The following is a 21,907-nucleotide window of genomic DNA, read 5'->3' on the forward strand; positions in this document are numbered from 1 at the left end:
CACACAATGCAAATAGTCCGGGTAGCCATGTGATTACCTGCTCAGGAGTCTTATGGCTTGGGGGTAAAAACTGTTGAGAAGCCTTTTTTGTCCTAGACTTGGCACTCCGGTACCGCTTGCCATGCGGTAGTAGAGAGAACAGTCTATGACTGGGGTGGCTGGGGTCTTTGACAATTTGTATGGCCTTCCTGACACCGCCTGGTGTAGAGGTCCTGGATGGCAGGCAGCTTAGCCCCAGTGATGTACTGGGCCGTACGCACTACCCTCTGTAGTGCCTTCATGGCCGAATTGCTGCAAAGAAACCACTACTAAAAGGACACCAATAATAAGAAGAGACTTGCTTGGGCCAAGAAACACGAGTAATGGACATTAGACCGGTGGAAATCTGTCCTTTGATCTGATGAATCCACATTTTGGATTTTTGGTTCCAACCGGCATATCTTTGTGAGACACAGAGTAGGTGAACGGATGATTTCTGCATGTGTAGTTCTCACTGTGAAGCATGGAGGAGGAGGTGTGGGGGTATGGAGGTGCTTTGCTGATGAGACTGTCAGTGATTTATTTAGAATTCAAGGCACACTTAACCAGCATGGCTACCACAGCATTTTGCAGCGATACGCCATCCCATCTGGTTTGCGCTTAGTGGGACTATCATTTGTTTTTCAACAGGACAATGACCCAACACACCTCCAGGCTGTGTAAGGGCTATTTGACCAAGAAGGAGAGTGATGGAGTGCTGCATCAGATGACCTGTCCTCCACAATCACCCGACCTCAACCCAATTGAGATGGTTTGGGATGAGTTGGACCGCAGAGTGAAGGAAAAGCAGCCAACAAGTGCTCAGCATATGTGGGACATCTTCAAGACTGTTGGGAAAGCATTCCAGATGAAGCTGGTTGAGAGAATGCCAAGAGTGTGCTAAGCTGTCATCAAGGCAAAGGGTGGCTACTTTGAAGAATCTCAAATATATTTTGATTTGTTAAACACTTTTTTGGTCACTTCATGTCTCACAGTAATGATGGACTGTCGTTTCTCTTTGCTTATTTGAGCTGTTCTTGCCATAATATGGACTTGGTCTTTTACGAAATAGGGCTATCTTCTGCATACCACACCTACCTTGTCACAACACAACTGATTGGCTCAAATGCATTAAGAAGGAAAGAAATTCCACAAATTAACTTTTAACAAGGCACACCTGTTAATTGAAATGCATTCCAGGTGACTACCTCATGAATCTGGTTGAGAGAATGCCAAGAGTGCGCAAAGCTGTCATCAAGGCAAAAGGTGGCTACTTTGAAGAATCTCAATAGTAAAAATGAAGAAAAACCTTTGAATGAATAGGTGTGTCCAAACTTTTGACTGGTACTGTATATTTGTTAATAATTTGATTCGGTGATCCGGTAGTGGTGCACTGGGTGTGCATAGTTAAAAATGCAAGTGATGGAAATTCAATGTTTGATTTTGTCTCAGCTGTAAGTAACAGGTGATCAAGAGAAAATTGGAAGAAGGGAAAGGGAAAGTATAGTGCAGCGGAAGCAGCCAATACGTTGTGTGTAGTTAAAGGTTACACAGGTTTGAATTCTGAAGGCCATACCTTTGTTATGTCTCTATCCCAAGAAATTCCATCTGCTATGGACTGGAGGGAACATAGAGTGCAGGGCACACACCATGAGAAGAATACAATATACAACAGCTCAGGATTGTACATCTACAAAAGAGCCAGTATGGTGGAGGAAGTGAGTGTGTTAATTATGGGGGTTGGAGGGGCTGGGGGCAGAGTGGGTGAGGGAGAGTTGGAGCGGTAGAGACAGACAACCTGACATAGAGTGAATCTCATTCTCTGGTGTCACCATGGCAACCAAATTGAGTTAGGGTGAGTCAATAGGAAACTATCTTTTCCTCACTCTTATGCTCTTACTCAAAACTCTGCTAAGTGTGTGCTAAAGCTTGGAGAATAAATTCACTATGGAAACACATAGAACACTTAAATGGAATGGTAGAAGTAGAGGTATATACACGATATAGCAAATAGATTATCAAATCGTATCCTTATCAAACTCAGACACACAGCAAAACATCTCTCTACATCACACACACAAGTCGTATTATATACACAACACATGTGTACGTAAGGATTCACATAAATGCACCCCCCCTTCTCAGATACTAATACCACATCTTTAATTCATTATATGGCTCTTCCTTTTTTGCCCCCTCTGCAATAATAATTTTCTCAACTCTGTCACTGCACTCTCTCCCTTCTCTCTGCCTCCAGGGAGATGTTTCCATGGAAACTGGTTACAATAAATATGTTTGAAACATAAAGTACGTGATTGGCATATGCACATGCATGCACACACACACACACACACACACACACGCACGCACACACACACACACACACACACACACACACACACACACACACACACACACACACACACACACACACACACACACACACACACACACACACACACACACACACACACACACACACACACACACACACACACACAATAATATCTAGAACAAATTAAAAATACTCTGTTCATTTCTGCACTAGGATGTCTACTTGGTGCCTATACTGTACTCGCCTCCTTATAAAGTGTAAGCAAGACATCAAGCAATGTTAGGACTCAGACATAGTGTGTCCACGCATGCAGGGAATAGTGCAAGTAATTGGTGGTATGTAACGCCCACTGATGTATAGTTGACAAAGAGGCTAATTAATACTTTACAAAATTATTGGGTTTCTAGAAGTGAACCCATCATCTATATTTGGAAGTCATTTCCACGAGCTAAGGTAGAGAGTCAGAGAGCATGGAGGGGCATTGGAGAGAGATATGAATTATACATTAGAGAAGATTTCAGATAATTATACCTGGCCAGAAATAATAAAATACCTTAGCTGGAAGGGAAGGAGAGATGGGGAAATGGATAGAGTGATGAAATACTGGGGATTAGGAAAAAAGAGGGTGATGTGGAGATAGCTGGGTGAGCGAGACAGGGGAGTCTGGATGGGATAATTAAACAACTGGGCATGGACTGCAAAGACAAACGAGAGTATTAAATACTGTCCATTTGGGTTGTGTCAGTTGAGGATCTGTCATGACGTGACAGCCTATATTTAGACTGCATGCAATCTACGAGCATGCATGTGTGAGATGAATGGACTGAACTGGTGGATACAAGACTCAGTAAACTGAATATGTACGTATGTCATGTAGTATGTTCCCAGTGAGTCCATATGGCTGGAGACAAGCCTGTCTCTCTGAATAAGAAACACAGCCTATGCATAACATCTGCGTATCATCCTTTTTTTGGGCAGCGGTAAGGCTATGGCTAACTCACAAATAGATTTCCCCAATCTGCAGCCAAATCTGCAACATACAGTTGAAGAAGCAAGACTTCTACACTGGAGCTTATTTTCTACTAAATCTCACAGTAAAAGGCCTACATGCACACTAATATGTCAAAAAAGGTATAAGCGAATGAACACAATGTATACCCTCCCCCCTTCTCTCTCTCCAAGGTTACTCTCTCTCTCTATTTCTCTCTCACTCTATTGCTCTCTCTCTCTCAAACACACACACCTGCTTTGTTTTGATGGCCAACTTGCACCCTAAAATGCATTCTGAAGAGATCCCAGATCCATAAATGAACATGTTGTATGTGTCGCAGATCATGACAAACATAGTTGAAAACAAGTAAAGACATGTCTTCCCTCGCTCTTAGTCTCATCTCTTTGCTGCTGTGTCAAGCTGTGAAATATAACACTGAAACAGCTGGGGAATAGGGACCACATGTTGGTGTGAAGAATGCTACAGATTCTATTTTTTGAGTGATGCACAAACACATGATGATTAATATTCAAGAATACTATAACACTTTCTGACAAAAATGTACTAGAACAAAATGAACCATGCAAGCAGAGTGGTACGGGATTTAAGCCCCAAGCAAACAAAGAATGTACACATGGATGTTCACGCTGAAGCACATAGCACCTTCGGGAAACACGGTGTCATGGCAACGGGAACGGGCATCTGCAAGCGTTACTGTTGCAATCTGAAAGGAAACGGATGGAGGATAGGACAGGGTGGGGCTAGGGGTGGATAGAAGTGTCATTATTGACTGAGCTATCAAGGAGAAAGGGGGGAGAAAGAAAGAGGGGAAAATGGGATGTGCTGTTGTGTTACACGTCCCACTGGGCACACCGGTTGAATCTACGTCGTTTCCACATCATTAAAATGAAATTACGTTGAACCAACATCGAATAGACGTTGAATTGACATTTGTGGACAGTGGGATAATTCTTAAAGGTCAGAGTGTTATGCCTAGGGCTAACAAATATTTAGGAAAAGAACGACAAAGTAAAAAGGACTGGGTCTAGAAAACTGTCTTGAGACATACATTTGTTTAATTTAATTATCTTAGAAAGCACTGAAGCACATGGCCTCATCATTTACAGCAAAATATATTTTTAATAAAAATGTATTTATATTTTACTCAATCAAGGAAAAGCAGATCTGTAAGACAACAGATATCTTAGATTTTATACACAATTTACACATATGACAAAGTGGATTATCAGTGAAAAACCTTCAAACAGTAGCTAACTAAAACTGTTTCAGGGTGGTCTCTGGTTTTACAATTGCCCAATGTCATCCACTCTTGCAGAGTTAGGTGTCCATTTTAGTCATCCATTCTAGCAGAGTTAGGTGCCTATTTTGGTGCATAATATCACAGTAGGACTGAGTTCCACTATATAATTAGCTGGCACTCAACCCTGACAATGCTCTCTCTTTGCACTCTACCTGACACTGATGAATACATATTATCAGCACTTACAGAATCAACACTTAATACCCACCCACACACTGTGACTCTCTCTCTCACACACACACACCCACACACTGTGACTCTCTCACACACACACACACATACACACACACTGTGACTCTCACACACACACACACACACACACACACACACACACACACACACACACACACACACACACACACACACACACACACACACACACACACACACACACACACACACACACACACACACACACACATTGTGACTCACACACACACACAATGTGACTCTCACACACACACACACACACACACACACACACACACACACACACACACACACACACACACACTTTCTGCCAATGTGCACACAGGAGATTTTCTATAGAAATAGTGAACTAGAACAATAGTATATGACAATGAAGACGCTACTTGACTGACACCTGGTGGTAAAAACTGCACAATTAAGCGCATAGTACGTGGTTTCTAATACGCATCGACAAATCAGTGCTAATCGTAATAATACACAGTATTAAATTGAAGTTAAAATAACATTAATATAAATAGGGTCCACTTTTGGAATTAAAATAGAAAAACTTGCTTTGATGTCACATTACTCACCTAAAAAAAGCTGCACAAGGAAAGGTAGATTCAGGGTTGCCATGTTCGCAGCTTTCAAAAAAATGTATACTTGGAAAACAATGTCGTTTTTCAGCTACTACTATATTGTACCACGGCCAACATGGCATTTCTCATATATATATACACACTACCATTCAAAAGGTTAGGGTCACTTAGAAATGTCCTTGTTTTTGAAAGAAAAACACATTTTTTATTCATTAAAATAACATAAAATTGATCAGTAAAACGTTTGGAAACGCCTAATCATTCAAGGATTTTTCTTTATTTTTGCTATTTTCTAAAGTGTAGAATAATAGTGAAGACATCAAAACTATGACAAAAACACATATGGAATCATGTAGTAAGCAAAAAAGTGTTAAACAAATATATATATTTTTTCAATTTTAGATTCAGCAAAAATAGCCAGCCTTTGCCTTGATGACAGCTTTGCACACTTTTGGCATTCACTCAACAAGCTTCACCTAGAATGCTTTTCCAACAGTCTTGAAAGAGTTATTCTGAGTTATCCACATATTCTGAGCACTTGTTGGCTGCTTTTCCTTCACTCTGCGGGCCAGCTCATCCCAAACCCTCTCAATTGGGTTGAGGTCGGGTAATTGTGGAGGCCGGTCATCTGATGCAACACTCCATCACTCTCCTTCTTGGTCAAATAGCCTTTACACAGCCTGGAGGTGTGTTGGGTCATTGTCCTGTTGAAAAACAAATGATAGTCCCACTAAGCGCAAACCAGATGGGATGGCCTACTGCTGCAGAATCTTGTGGTATCCATGCTGGTTAAGTGTGCCTTGAATTCTAAATAAATGACTGACAGTCTCACCAGCAAAGCACCCCCACACCTCCTGCTCCCGTGCTTCACGGTGGGAACCACACATGCGGAGATCATCCGTTCACCTACTCTGCATCTCAAAAAGACACTGCGGTTGGAACCAAAAATCTCAAATTTGACACATCAGACCAAAGGACAGACTTTCATAGCAGTTCCAGCCGCCGTGTGTCTTTGTGAGACGCAGAGTGGGTGAACCGATGATCACCGCATGTGTGGTTCCCACTGTGAAGCATGGAGGAGGAGGTGTGATGGCGTGTGGGTGTCACGTTCCTGATGTTTTTTCCCTTGTTTTTGTATTTGTTTAGTATGGTCAGGGCGTGAGTTGGGGTGGGCATTCTATGTTGTGTGTCTAGTTTGTCTGTTTCTGTGTTCAGCCTAATATGGTTCTCAATCAGAGGCAGCTGTCAATCGTTGTCCCTGATTGAGAATCATATATAGGTGGCTTGTTTTGTGTTGGGGATTGTGGGTGGTTGTTTCCTGTCTCTGTGTTTGTTCTGCACCAGATAGGACTGTCTCGGTTTTCACGTTTGTTGTTTTGTATTGTTGTAAGTGTTCACAGTTCGTTAAATTAAACATGTTGAACACTAACTGCGCTGTATTTTGGTCCTCTCCTTCATCCCAGGAAGAAAGCCGTTACAGAGGGTGCTTTGCTGGTGACACTGTCAGTGATTTATTTAGAATTCAATGCACACTTAACCAGCATGTCGACCACAGCATTCTGCAGCGATACGCCTCCCATCTGGTTTGCTCTTAGTGGGACTATCATTTGTTTTTCAACAGGACAATGACCTAACCCACCCTCAGGCTGTGTAAGGGCTATTTGACCAAGAAGGAGAGTGATGGAGTGTTGCAGCGGATGACCTGGGCTCCACAATCACCCGACCACCCTCTCAGGCCCCAGAGCCTGAGCAGGGAATTTGAGGTTTCGAATGACTGAAGGAGCGGGAATATACAGTACCAGACAAAAGTTTGGACACACCTACTCATTCAAGAGTGTGCAAAGCTGTAGGGTGGCTACTTTGAGGAATCTAAAATATATTTTGATTTGTTTTAACACTTTTTTGGTTAATAAGTGATTTCATATGTGTTATTTCATAGTTTTGATGTCTTTACTATTATTTTACAATGTAGAAAATAGTACAAATAAAGAAAAACCCTTGAATGAGTACGAGTCCAAACTTTTGACTGGTACTGCACATTATTATTTTTTAATTACATTATTTTGTAGTTTGTGTTGATTATTGTAACCTTTTTCTTCCCCCTTTTGGAAGTGACTATACACATTTTTGGTGTGTAGTTCGCCATAAAACTTGAAGAAAAATGGGTCTGTTTTACCGGTTGCATCCATTTCCGGTTTGAGAAACGTTTCAAAACTCTGGTCGAAGAGGTTTGGTCGTCACTATTTACCACAGCCACAAATAAACCCCGCCTATTAACCCTCCTGCTTTGTTCCGGTCGAATTGGACCGATTTCCAAATTTTCTCTCTGAAAACTGTAGTTCATTTAATCTGATTGTCATAAGGTTCCATGACTTTGTCCACACTGGGCATCTGAACACACAACATACATTTTGATGATTTTCATAACATTTTGGGTGTTTTATTTAACTTTTGTACACCTGCAGTGTTCCTGGTCAAAAATGACAGGTCATTATAAATTAATGAGTGAGACTACAATTAGTGTATAAAATTGAGTTCAGGCACATTCCCATTCATCAGATGGACACACTTCCTCTCCCAGACCCCCACATGCATGTGTGTTTGAGCACACACACAAACACACCTCACTCCCTTCTTGGCTTCCATGGCAACCCCCACGGGAACCTTTCCCCAATAGAATCTTTCCCCCACGGGAATCACACCTGTTGGCATTCTCACAAACAATCGCCACATAGTTTCAATAATACATAAACACTTTTCTCTTTGAGGCCTTGCTCACAATTCATTCTGTGGCAGCACAATGACCAAACGATATACTGTATGTGAGGCTCGTGGTCATATCTTTGATCATGACACTGGTGAGGAGGAGAGAGTCCTTGTTAAACTTTGACACAAAGTAGTCTGTGATAAATAGCACAATATGTTTCATCTGAGTATTTGTTATTGTCATAATAATCCATACATTATGCTTTATTTACTCCAAAACGAGTTGTATGAGGTCAGGTCAATGAGGCCTACAGGCCATAAATATCAAATAGAAGTTCAAAACTTGTAATGTTCATGATAACTTAAGTTGATAAAAAGATCTAAACACAACATTAGGTGATAATATATGTATTATTATGGATTTATAATCAGCAATAATGGGGCGGTCATTTTGGACCGGGAACACAGAATGAATTAACATGAAACAAACACAACAGGAGGGTTAACCAAATGACACATTTTTATGATATAAGCTATTTTGTGGCTGTGCGATCTAGTCAAAACCAAGAGGTTGCAGCAGTTGAATTTTTAAGCACAACACATGCAGTGCCCGTGGAATAATGATATCTAAGTTATAACTGTCGCAGGTATAATGTAAGTTTTAGGAAAGAGCAGTTATAGTTATTTGTCAAGTTAGCTGCTTGGTAGTAATCATCACATCAAGCAAGCTAGCATAACGATACGTCCATAGACTTTGGCAACGTCAACACCAGAGCCAGTATCCGCACCACCGGGCCCAGTATCACCGGCTGCGGGTCAAATGTTTGGGAGCTGCTGGAGTTGTCGGATACTCTCGGGTGGAGGTTTGCTGTTAGTAGCTGGATACAGTGCCTTGCAAAAGTATTCATCCCCCTTGGCGTTTTTCCTATTTTGTTGCATTACAACCTGTAGTTTAAATTGATTTTGATTTCATGTAATTGACATACACAAAATTATCCAAATTGGTGAAGTGAAATTCAAAAAAATGACTTGTTTCAAAAAATTCTAAGCAGAAAAGTGGTGCGAGCATATGTATTCACCCCCTTTGCTATGAGGCCCCTAAATAAGATCTGGTGCAACCAATTACCTTCGGAAGTCACATAATTTGTTAAATTAAGTCTACCTGTGTGCAATCTAAGTGTCACATGATCGGTCACATGATCTCAGTTTATATACACCTGTTCTGAAAGGTCCCAGAGTCTGCAACACCACTAAGCAAGGGGCATCACAAAGCAAGCGGCACTATGAAGACCAAGGAGCTCTCCAAACAGGTCAGGGACAAAGTTGTGGAGAAGTACAGATCAGGGTTGAGCTATAAAAAAAAATATCAGAAACTTTGAACATTCCATGGAGCACCATTAAATCCATTACTAAAAAATGGAAAGAATATGCCACCACAACAAACCTGCCAAGAGAGGGCCGCCCACCAAAACTCACAGACCAGGCAAGGAGGGCATTCATCAGAGAGGCAACAAAGAGACCAAAGATAACCCTGAAGGAGCTGCAAAGCTCCACAGCGGAGATTGGAGTATCTGTCCATAGGACCACTTTAAGCCGTACACTCCACAGAGCTGGGCTCGGAGTGGCCAGAAAGAGGGGCCAGAAAAAAATAATCAAACATGTTTGGTGTTCACCAAAAGGCATGTGGGAGACTCCCCAAACATATGGAAGAAGGTACTCTGGTCAGATGAGACTAAAATTGAGCTTTTTGGCCATCAAGGAAAACGCTATGTCTGGCGCAAACCCAACACCTCTCATAACCCTAAGAACTCCATGCCTACAGTGAAGCATGGTGGTGGCAGCATCATGCTGTGGGGATGTTTTTCATCGGCAGGGACTGGGAAACTAGTCAGAATTGAAGGAATGGGCCTCCCGGGTGGCGCAGTGGTCTAGGGCACTGCATCGCAGTGCTAGCTGCGCCACCAGAGTCTCTGGGTTCGCACCCAGGCTCTGTCGCAGCCGGCCGCGACCGGGAGGTCCGTGGGGCGACGCACAATTGGCATAGCGTCGTCCGGGTTAGGGAGGGTTTGGCCGGTAGGGATATCCTTGTCTCATCGCGCTCCAGCAACTCCTGTGGCGGGCCGGGCGCAGTGCGTGCTAACCAAGGGGGCCAGGTGTACACGGTGTTTCCTCCGACACATTGGTGCGGCTGGCTTCCAGGTTGGAGGCGCGCTGTGTTAAGAAGCAGTGCGGCTTGGTTGGGTTGTGCTTCGGAGGACGCATGGCTTTCGACCTTCGTCTCTCCCGAGCCCGTACGGGAGTTGTAGCGATGAGACAAGATAGTAATTACTAGCGATTGGATACCACGAAAATGGGGAGAAAATGGGATAAAAAACCTTTTTTTTTAAAGAATTGAAGGAATGATGGATGGCGCTAAATACAGATGGATTCTTGAGGGAAGCCTGTTTTAGTCTTCCAGAGATTTGAGACTGGGACGGAGGTTCACCTTCCAGCAGGACAATGACCCTAAGCATACTGCTAAAGCAACACTCGAATGGTTTAAGGGGAAACATTTAAATGTCTTGGAATGGCCTAGTCAAAGCCCACACATCAATCCAATTAAGAATCTGTAGTATGACTTAAAGATTGCTGTACATCAGCGGAACCCATCCAACTTGAAGGAGCTGGAGCAGTATTGCCTTGAAAAATGGACAAAAATCCCAGTGGCTAGATGTGCCAAGCTTATAGAGACATACCCCAAGAGACTTGCAGCTGCTCCAAAAGGTGGCTCTACAAAGTATTGACTTTGGGGGGATGAATAGCTATGCACGCTGAAGCTTTCCGTTTTTTGGTCTTATTTCTTGTTTGTTTCACAATAACAAATATTTTGCATCTTCAAAGTGGTAGGCATGTTGTGTAAATCAAATTATACAAACCCATGAAAAATAAATTTTCATTTCAGGTTGTAAGGCAACAAAATAGGAAAAATGCCAAGGGGGTGAATACTTTCGCAAGCCACTGTATGTGTTCCTAGCCGCCCGAAAGGTGATGCGCCAAGGTGGGACACCTCTATGGGAAATGTCGCACAAATCGCGTTTGCAGCAAGTGAGTACCTGCTGCAAAATACTGTCAGTATTTCTAAACATATTCATCTTTCCTGTTTTGTAGTAGTAATACCTGATCCACCACAACTGCACAGGTGAAGCATGGCTATCCTACATGACTATATTTCAGAGCTTGAGACATGACAGAGAGTATTAAGAGTAAGAACATGGCCTTTGTGTTGGAGGTGCAGTCATAACTCAATATTTTTGTTTCAGGTTTGGCTGCTTGGGGAATTGTTGTCATATCTGATCCAGTGGCGAAATCACACAGGAAGACGTGATGATGCCCTACTGTCAGATATGTTTTTTGAATCTGCTGAAGTATAATCCATCCTCCCTGTTGGATATGGAACCATGGTCATATCCAAGATCACTTTGGCAGATAAGAGTGATCAGGGCATACTGGATGAGATAAGGCCAAAGACTGTTCTCATATCATCTGTCAGTGTGACTTGTAAACGTTGTCCAATACATGAAATAAATTGAGAATGTGCATTTGAACTACCTTGTGTTCATGCCAGAGTCCATTTCCTCACTGGTTCTTAACCACGATCAGAAGAACATCCTGTCATACAACTGCTCTATTTTCCCAATGTAATAGAACCATCAAATCGGTGCAGAGTACCACTTTCTGTCCTCACTGTTTTATTGTATTTAATCACAGTGAATATCAGCCCAATTCCAAATGTAATTCCAAATGTCAGAACTTAGTCCAAGTCCATTGCTCACACAGTGTGAATGGTCATGTCAATGTTCGACTGGTGAGACACAGCAGACAGGCTTTGGGGGAAATAGTTTGATGAGTTGGCGTTTGGTCCCTCCTTGCTTAATTTTGGTACCACATTCACAAAGCGCCCGTTATATTGGATCTTTGTTTTAGCCTACCAGTCTTAATTCTTCTCCTGCTTGTCCACCTGTGAGAATGGTTACAAACAAAGGGTCAGAAGTGTGGCGTCTTCAAACCAAACTTACCAGAAGTGCAAATCATGTTGAATATGCCACATTCATTTTAGTAGTTAATTTAATTTACATTAAACACAAAAGCCCACCTTGGGAGTATGTCACCTGACATTCCATGCTCTGGCCAAGGAGCCTGGACTGGGATAGGAAAAGGAAATGGAAAAGATGAATCAAAGTAAGCCCCTCCAAATAATCTCTTGAAATAATGGTACACAAATAAATGGCTCAGACCTGAATAATTTCACATATTTACGGTAATGTTCTAGAATGTTTAAAGCTAGATTCTTAGTTGCTACATCATTTTTTTGGTAACTTTTAAATGAATGATATATACCCATTGATTCTGGAAAAATATAACTTATAAAACGCCCAGCCTGGTCTCAGACTAGATGTAACATAGTAAATATAAATCTGGGACATTCAAATTAGTATGATATACACTGCTCAAAAAAATAAAGGGAACACTTAAACAACACAATGTAACTCCAAGTCAATCACACTTCTGTGAAATCAAACTGTCCACTTAGGAAGCAAACACTGGGGAATTGTTGTGCAAATGGAATAGACAAAAGGTGGAAATTATAGGCAATTAGCAAGACATCCCCCAATAAAGGAGTGATTCTGCAGGTGGTGACCACAGACCACTTCTCGGTTCCTATGCTTCCTGGCTGATGTTTTGGTCACTTTTGAATGCTGGCGGTGCTTTCACTCTAGTGGTAGCATGAGACGGAGTCTACAACCCACACAAGTGGCTCAGGTAGTACAGCTCATCCAGGATGGCACATCAATGCGAGCTGTGGCAAGAAGGTTTGCTGTGTCTGTCAGCGTAGTGTCCAGAGCATGGAGGCGCTACCAGGAGACAGGCCAGTACATCAGGAGACGTGGAGGAGGCCGTAGGAGGGCAACAACCCAGCAGCAGGACCGCTACCTCCGCCTTTGTGCAAGGAGGAGCACTGCTAGAGCCCTGCAAAATGACCTCCGGCAGGCCACAAATGTGCATGTGTCTGCTCAAACGGTCAGAAACAGACTCCATGAGGGTGGTATGAGGGCCCGACGTCCACAGGTGGGGGTTGTGCTTACAGCCCAACACCGTGCAGGACGTTTGGCATTTGCCAGAGAACAACAAGATTGGCAAATTCGCCACTGGCGCCCTGTGCTCTTCACAGATGAAAGCAGGTTCACACTGAGCACATGTGACAGACGTGACAGAGTCTGGAGACGCCATGGAGAACGTTCTGCTGCCTGCAACATCCTCCAGCATGACCGGTTTGGCGGTGGGTCAGTCGTGGTGTGGGGTGGCATTTCTTTGTGGGGCCGCACAGCCCTCCATGTGCTCGCCAGAGGTAGTCTGACTGCCATTAGGTACCGAGATGAGATCCTCAGAGCCCTTGTGAGACCATATGCTGACACATGCACATTTGTGGCCTGCTGGAGGTCATTTTGCAGGGCTCTGGCAGTGCTCCTCCTTGCACAAAGGCGGAGGTAGCGGTCCTGCTGCTGGGTTGTTGCCCTCCTACGGCCTCCTCCACGTCTTCTGATGTACTGGCCTGTCTCCTGGTAGCGCCTCCATGCTCTGGACACTACGCTGACAGACACAGCAAACCTTCTTGCCACAGCTCGCATTGATGTGCCATCCTGGATGAGCTGCACTACCTGAGCCACTTGTGTGGGTTGTAGACTCCGTCTCATGCTACCACTAGAGTGAAAGCATTGCCAGCATTCAAAAGTGACCAAAACATCAGCCAGGAAGCATAGGAACTGAGAAGTGGTCTGTGGTCACCACCTGCAGAATCACGGCTTTATTGGGGGTGTCTTGCTAATTGCCTATAATTTCCACCTTTTGTCTATTCCATTTGCACAACAGCATGTGAAATTTATTGTCAATCAGTGTTGCTTCCTAAGTGGACAGTTTGATTTCACAGAAGTGTGATTGACTTGGAGTTACATTGTGTTGTTTAAGTGTTCCCTTTATTTTTTTGAGCAGTGTATTACATTTAGTATGGTTACATAAGATCGATGGTTACTAAAGGCAAAAACGAAAGTAGGGTGGTTTGTCGAGGTGGATGGGTTGCCGAACCCTTTAACCTAACTACTAAACTTAACACTAACCCCTAGCCTAGCTAACGTTAGCCATCTAGCTAGAATTTGTATCATATAATACGTTTTGCAAATTCGTAACATATAATAAGATTTATAATTCGTACGTCGGTAGCCAAGTGGTTAGAGTATTGGGCCAGTAACCAAAACGTAGCTGGATCAAATCCTCGAGCTGACAAGGTAAAAATCTGTCGTTCTGCCCCTGAACAAGGAAGTTAACACAGTGCTCCCCGGTAGGCCGTCATTGTAAATAATAATTTGTTCTTAACTGACTTGCCTAGTTAAATAAAGATTAAATAAAAAATATATATATATCATACAAAATGGGTGATGAACATCCACAAATTAACACATAACATACTAAATGGAGTGTCTTGGATTTACATACAGAATAATACGAAATGCTCTGAGATCAGGTTGCAGTGCTTCATGAGCATAGTTTAACTCCTACCCCATCAGTACCCAAAATGTAAACTTTTATTATTCCAAAGTTTGTAAACAAACACTGTATAGCCTCAAAACATGGTTAAAACTATCATTTTTATATCATACTGTAGATAATCAGTCCTTGCGTCCATAGCTGTCAATGAATTTGAGAGTGGTTACATTTCTCCAGGCACATCTCCCACCTTTGAACCAAAACAGAGGTGGTGTGACCATTTGGTTATTGTTTCAATTAAGGACTAGATTTAATTATTGATTACTTCCATCCCAACAATCCGGGGGTAACCTCAAGTGTGCTGAACTCCAGTGCAGACTGGCTGATCATAGCATTGTCCTGCAGGGGTACACCACCTGGTTATCACAGGACAGTCCTTCCAATTCCTCAATATGAGCCTTGGGGAGAAGGGAAGAAAATAAAGAGCTGAATAGCTTTCAATAACCGGTTTACTATCCAAAAACTTTACGCAGATGACTTATGTGATGCATGAAAAAAGTTGCGACCGGGCTGATGGAAACATGAAATGCTGGTACAATTTTATAAATGCCGACAGACCATTTGTTCGTTCGACACGATGGGATCTTTTTATGTCTGGAAAATGTATTATTCTAGAAATGGCGGTGGAAATGTCTTTATGTGCAAATATTGATATAATAACCATCATATTGAAGTAATAAGTTACACTACATAAGCAAAAGTATGTGGACACATGCTCGTCTAACATCTCATTCATGCTGCTTTAACAGCTTCCACTCTTCTGGGATGACTTCCAATTAGATGTTGGAACATTGCTGCGGGGACTTGCTTCCATTCAGCCACAAGAGCATTAGTGAGGTTGGGCACTGATGTTGGGTGATTAGGCCTGGCTCGCAGTCGGCATTCCAATTTATCACAAAGGTGTTCGATGGGGTTGAGGTCAGGCCTCTGTGCAGGCCAGTCAAGTTCTTCCACACCGATCTCAACAAACCATTTCTGTATGGACCTCGCTTTGTTCGTGGGGGGCATTGTCATGCTGAAACAGGAAAGGGCCTTCCCCAAACTGTCGCCACAAAGTTGGAAGCACAGAATCTTCTAGAATGTCATTGTATGCTGTAGCATAAGATTTCCTTTTACTGGAATTAAGGGGCTTAGGTTGAACCATGAAAAACAGCCCCAGACCATTATTCCTCCTCCAAACTGTACAGTTGGCACTATGCATTGGTGCAGGTAGTGTTCTCCTGGCATCCTCCAAACCCAGATTAGTCCGTCAGACTGCCAGAAGGTGAAGAGTGATTCATCACTCCAGAGAACGCGTTTCCTCTACTCCAGAGTCCAATGGTGGCGAGCTTTACACCACTCCAGCCGACACTTGGCATTGCACATGGTGATCTTAGGCTTGTGTGCGGCTACTCTGCCATGGAGACCAATTTCATGAAGCTCCTGACTAATAGTTATTGTGCTGACCTTGCTTCCAGAGGCAGTTTGGAACTCTGTAGTGAGGGTTGCAAACGATGACAGGCGATTTTTATGCGCTATGCGCTTCGGTGGTCCCAGGTAAGCCGTTGTTGCTCCTAGACGTTTCCACTTCACAATAACAGCACTTACAGTTGACCGTGGCAGCTCTGGCAGGGCAGAAATTTGATGAACTGACTTGTTGGAAAGGTGGCAGCCTATGACGGTGCCACGTTGAAAGTCACTGAGCTCTTCAGTAAGGCCATTCTACTGCCAGTGTGACTGAAATAGCTCAATCCACTAATTTGAAGGGGTGTCCACATACTTTGTACAGTGTACTAATAACAAAGGGACTCAAGTTTCATGATATTTTAAATATCGTCTATTAAGAAGTTGTCCTTGTTGACATTTAAGTCGACAGGAAATATCAAGAGACTCTGGCTAGTCAAATCAAAGTGTATTTGTCACGTGCACAGGATACAAGAAGAGTGGAGGCTACTACAGCAGCAAAGGAGGGACCAACTCCATGTTAAAGTCCATGATTTTGGAATGAGATGTTTGACAAGCAGGTGTCCACATACTTTTGGTCATGTAGTGTATGTTACAACACAGAGTTTAAATGTGTTTTATATCTCACCAAAAAGTCGCAGGTAAGCAAGCGTGCCACCTGTCATCTGGACCAAAAGGCCATATTAGCACGGGCAGCAAGCACCATTGAGGGCATCCACCATTTTAACACAGACAGATTATATTGTAGTCAACTGGGTGGGACTTCCAACTTCATTGGCTGATCCTTCCTGGTGACAAGGACGGAGTCATGTCCAACTGGGTCATAAGGAGGGATGAGCCAATCGTGAAGAGGAAAATTAACAACTTTAAAATGAAGATAGCCTCAATTGCTGTCACAGACGCTATAGTGGCACAGATACAAAGACGAGTCCTCTATCTCTATGGTCTTGACTAAAGCTGTGTTCAAAAACCCATACTAACATACTGTACACTATTAAAGAGTACATACTACAAGTTAATTTTTGTATACTGTAAACGAACGGTATCCTTTCAGTTGAGCATACTAGCGCTTTGCCTGTCTACCGGAAGTTGATGCTGTTGCTATGCAACCTACTTGTAAATTCAACCTGGAGTGCCAGAGTGTGCTAGTTCAAAATTCAAAGCGTTTCGCTCTCGAGTGTTCAGAGCGCACACTGGACGCTCTGGCAGAGGAGTAGGGTTGTTACAAGCATTCTGACCTCACAATGGCAGTCAAGCACCCAAGCTAACTGGCTAGCTACTTACAAACACAAATAAAATAATACTTCACTCTGATCATTTTAATCGCCCTAGCAGAGCTGGTTAGGCAGTTTATCCAGAGCATTGGTGACTGTAACTGTGTTGCTGGATTTTTTTTGCCAACTTTTACTGATGCAGGTCCCATTTTTTTTTACATGTATTTTTATTTAACTAGGCAAGTCAGTTAAGAACAAATTGTTATTTACAATGACAGCCTACCACATCCAACCGGTGTTGAGCGTTTGTAAATTCATCAGTTGTTCCTATGAATGACGTGAATAATTAAGTCAATAAATGTTGGGTAGTTAGTTAGATAGCGTAAAGTAAATACACTGGCAAGTTCGATGTACTAGTAGCCAACTAACGTTACTGTAGGTAGCTAACATACCCGGTACATACTGCTGTAATGATATGCTATGCGGTTCCTAAGGATAGCGTAGCTTACAAATTGTCAGCCAACATAACGTGTAACGTAATTTACTTTATTACATTGTTCAACATTTTCTTAACATTTGTCATAATTAGTTAAAGCAAGGAATTCATATCTGCTCTCGTTGGACTCCGATAACTTGTGGCATGCTAACTATATCCATACTATGACCAATAAGCATACTATATACTCAATTTACGTCACAAATAGTACTGTTAGTATGCTTATTCGAACGCAGTGCTAGCTGTGCCACCAGAGACTCTGGGTTCGCGCCCAAGCTCACCGGGAGGTCCGTGGGGCGACGCACAATTGGCCTAGCGTCGTCCGGGTTAGGGAGGGTTTGGCCGGTAGGGATATCCTTGTCTCATCGCGCACTAGCGACTCCTGTGGCGGGCCGGGGCGCAGTGCGCGCTAACCAGGTCGCCAGGTGCACGGTGTTTCCTCCGACACATTGGTGCGGCTGGCTTCCGGGTTGGATGCGCGCTGTGTTTAGAAGCAGTGCGGCTTGGTTGGGTTGTGTTTCGGAGGACGCATGGCTTTCGACCTTCGTCTCTCCCGAGCCCGTACGGGAGTTGTAGCGATGAGACAAGATAGTAACTACTAACAATTGGATACCACGAAATTGGGGAGAATAGGGGGTAAAAATGTAAATAGATAAAAATATTCCAACACAGTTTATGAATGAAAAGGACGTATTTAACTGCGCATACATATGACGTTGTATTCTCTGATCCCGCCCACGTGTGGTGGTCTAAAGAAACATGTCGCTCCCCTTCATACACAGATCCGCGATGTTATGCAGAGGATTTAGGGCAAGTTTAAATCTTTACGACCACACGACAAGGATTCCAAAGACTACGATACGATTACGAGTGAGTTGGCTATTTGATATCAATATATTCATAAAAAAATATATTTACATGGCCGAAATGTTGGTCAAATCGAAGTAACAAACGTTAGCTAGCATGAAACCAAGGATGCTAGCTAGCTCGTGTCAATGTCAAGCAATACGTAATGTGTGGAATTGGGATGGATTGTTTTTTTTTCATTAAAGAGTTATCATGGGTATGCAGGAATACATTTCTCCCTGTCTCTTCCCCTTCAAAAACAGACATTGTGTAGCTCAGTTGGAAAAGCAAATACTGGGATATTACAATCTACAGAAGAATACAAATTTGTGGAACGACTGATCCCACCTTCACGAGTGCCCATTCCCCCTAAACATGACGGTCCTTCCCCATCTGGCTGGACTCCTCCATCAGGTAAAGCTTGACATAGGAGATTGATAGCTAATTAGCATAGGTATTCAACTGTCTTCCGTCTGTTTTCCGTAAACAAGCGCTGTAAACGTGCAAATATGGCCAGTTGCAGCCGACAGTTTATTTTTCGGTGATATGAAAGACACGGTTCTTATGCTTCCAAAACCATACCGCTAGTGATTCATGTTAATGTTCAGACCGAGCGTCGGGGCTCTTATTAATAAAACCCCCCTCATACAGAAGACGCCTTTGTCCAATGACTCTTATGTGTAATGTAATGGAACTAGGTTAATCTTTGATCATGACTTATCAGGTGCTATTTACGGTTAACCTCAAATGTTTTTCCATCTTTTCCTCATCCCCTTTAACCCAACATTTTATAGAGGTGCCTCCTGCTTTGCCATACATGATCCGTCGCTCCCGAATGCACAATGTTCCTGTCTACACAGACCTCACCCATGGCAGCCGCAAGACAACCCTAGTACGCAAGGTTGAAGGGGATATCTGGGTGAGCGAGACAGAATTTCTATGGTTCTTCTGTCAAGACATTTTTGTAACATTGGCGGAATTGCAAATCAGTATGGATGACTGACGAAGTATAAGAGCTTTATTTATCTAGCAAACCCTGGGTTGAATGTTATGTTTTCCTGTCAATATGCAATTGTTTCCTCCTAATTAATGGTGCTACTTTCTCCTGTCAGGCTCTTGAGAAGGATGTTAAGGAGTACCTGCAACAGCTTACTGGCAAAGACCTGCCAACACAGGTCAATGAGGTGACCATGACACTTCGGGTCAAAGGTCACTTTGATACAGAGCTGAAGGAGTGGCTGGTGGAGAAGGGATTCTAACTGGACCGCTGGCGAGGGGGTAAACTGTTGCAGAAGAGTTGTCAGAGAAAGAGTGCATACTTTTCTACATGAAACCCAACAATTTGAAATGCATCCTGTATTGAAATAGAATAGATAACTAAGAGACAGTTGTTTGTAGATGTGGTCCATGCCAATTATATTTGTATGGAATACCTTACGCTCAGCTGATAAGCATACTTGAAAGTTGAATTATTAAATAGCCCTTTCCTATGGGTGGAGGGGGGGGCTGCTTTACCCACTTACTCTATTTTTATTTGATATCCACAGGAACAATATCAGTTGTAAGTTTGATTCATGAGTTGTATTGCTATAAAATAATATCACCATTACCTGTTTTAGTGGTGTAGTCAATACTGACAAATTAATTTACGATTTGGTGTATTACACATTTTTCATGGTGTTTTTTTATGTATAGGAAGTATACTTGAGGGAAGTATCTTGAACGATACTGTGATGTTTATGTAGACAGGTTTCCATTGGCACAGGTTTATTCGACAAAAGCAATGTCAAAAACAAAAAATCCTTGCAATGCTCATGGAAACTGCAAATAGTTTTCTGAAGATCGATAATATTTTTATCGATAACTTATTGTGACATGATGAAATGTGTTTTCCGAAAAGTAATTATTGACGACTACATTTGAAGGTACGTGGAGCACGTGATGTCATCACTATAAACTCAACATTTAATTAAAAATGCCTAATGCTTTCAAAAAAAATATCCTGACCTTCAAGAATGCCTGAATTGCTTGGCCTTTTCTGGTTGGCTGAAAAGTTACCATGCAATTACTTAAGATCTACAGGAGTGCACGTTTTACCATAGAGTGGACTCGTGGCGATCGTTGACACATGAAAACTATTAAAATATGGCAAATATTAGTCAATTATCACATTCTATCCATGCTGGTTTAGGTGGGCTACCTGAAATATAGGTGTGAGGGCATACACGCTGGCCCCAACTTAGTAATGGGACATTTTCCTAAATGGGTGATGGAAACACTTGTCATTCGAAACTAGGTTTTTGCGAGAAAAAAACACTTTTAGATAGGTGTAACGTCATTACATCCAGCAGTTTATCAACCCAAGATAGTTGAATGGAAACGCACCCTAGCAGGCAATTACCGTATCTATTTTCTACGCGAACTTTCTAAATGTCGACAAAAAAAGTCACTGGACAAGTTAATGGAAACAGCCTGTGACTGAAACGCACCCCATTTCATAATGCATCTTCCATGTCCGTGCTTTTGCGATCGTTTTACGACGGATATGCGACAAACTCAGAAACCATTTAGGGTAGGAGTTAATCCAAAATTAAGTCTCACACTTTTAATTCTTTGACAGTTTGAGGTTGATAAAACACCAAGCTAATTAGAATTACTGTACCATATCGGAATTTGCATGGGTCTGACGATGTACTGATACTTATGGTACGGCCCCAGTGAACCAAGTTCTCTCTCACATTGAATGCTGTGAGTGAACTCGGATGCAAAAATCTTTCCTTCCAGGCAAATTGGACGTTCATCATCTCACTCAACATTATTACACCCGCATGCAATCAGAATTAGAAACCCATTTGCCCACCCAAAATAATGAATCCAATACTTAGAGAATCCCCCCATCTGTGAGGAAATTACTGACTGACATTGGACCAAGGGATCAGCACCGAATGGACTGACATGGAGTCTGATACTATCACTAGAGATGGAATCGAACTTCCTGCCAGAGTAATCACCAATAACAGTGATTTTCTGACACCAGCTGCAGGGAAAGAGAATGGAGATGCTGATCATACAGATGCCACAAAGCAAAGTGTGCAGGCTGTGCTTATCCAAACCCTCTTGCTCTACCTGTCCACGATACAATGAACCTAACTGTGGACTGGAATACTAAC

At 42.6% G+C, this 21,907-nt stretch overlaps 1 protein-coding gene across 1 annotated transcript; it reads left to right on the top strand.

Moving 5' to 3' along the window:
- Window positions 1-18,359: 18,359 nt before the first annotated feature.
- LOC129868922 (39S ribosomal protein L49, mitochondrial-like) lies at window positions 18,360-20,346 on the top strand. The gene is made up of 4 exons (XM_055943262.1): window positions 18,360-18,761; window positions 19,001-19,151; window positions 19,532-19,656; window positions 19,850-20,346. The coding sequence occupies exons 1-4, from the start codon at window positions 18,651-18,653 to the stop codon at window positions 19,994-19,996; spliced, it is 534 nt and encodes a 177-aa protein (XP_055799237.1). The 5' UTR covers window positions 18,360-18,650; the 3' UTR covers window positions 19,997-20,346.
- Window positions 20,347-21,907: the final 1,561 nt, after the last annotated feature.

This window comes from Salvelinus fontinalis, chromosome 13, assembly GCF_029448725.1.
Source record: "Salvelinus fontinalis isolate EN_2023a chromosome 13, ASM2944872v1, whole genome shotgun sequence".
In the NCBI taxonomy this organism is placed as follows: Eukaryota; Metazoa; Chordata; class Actinopteri; order Salmoniformes; family Salmonidae; genus Salvelinus; species Salvelinus fontinalis.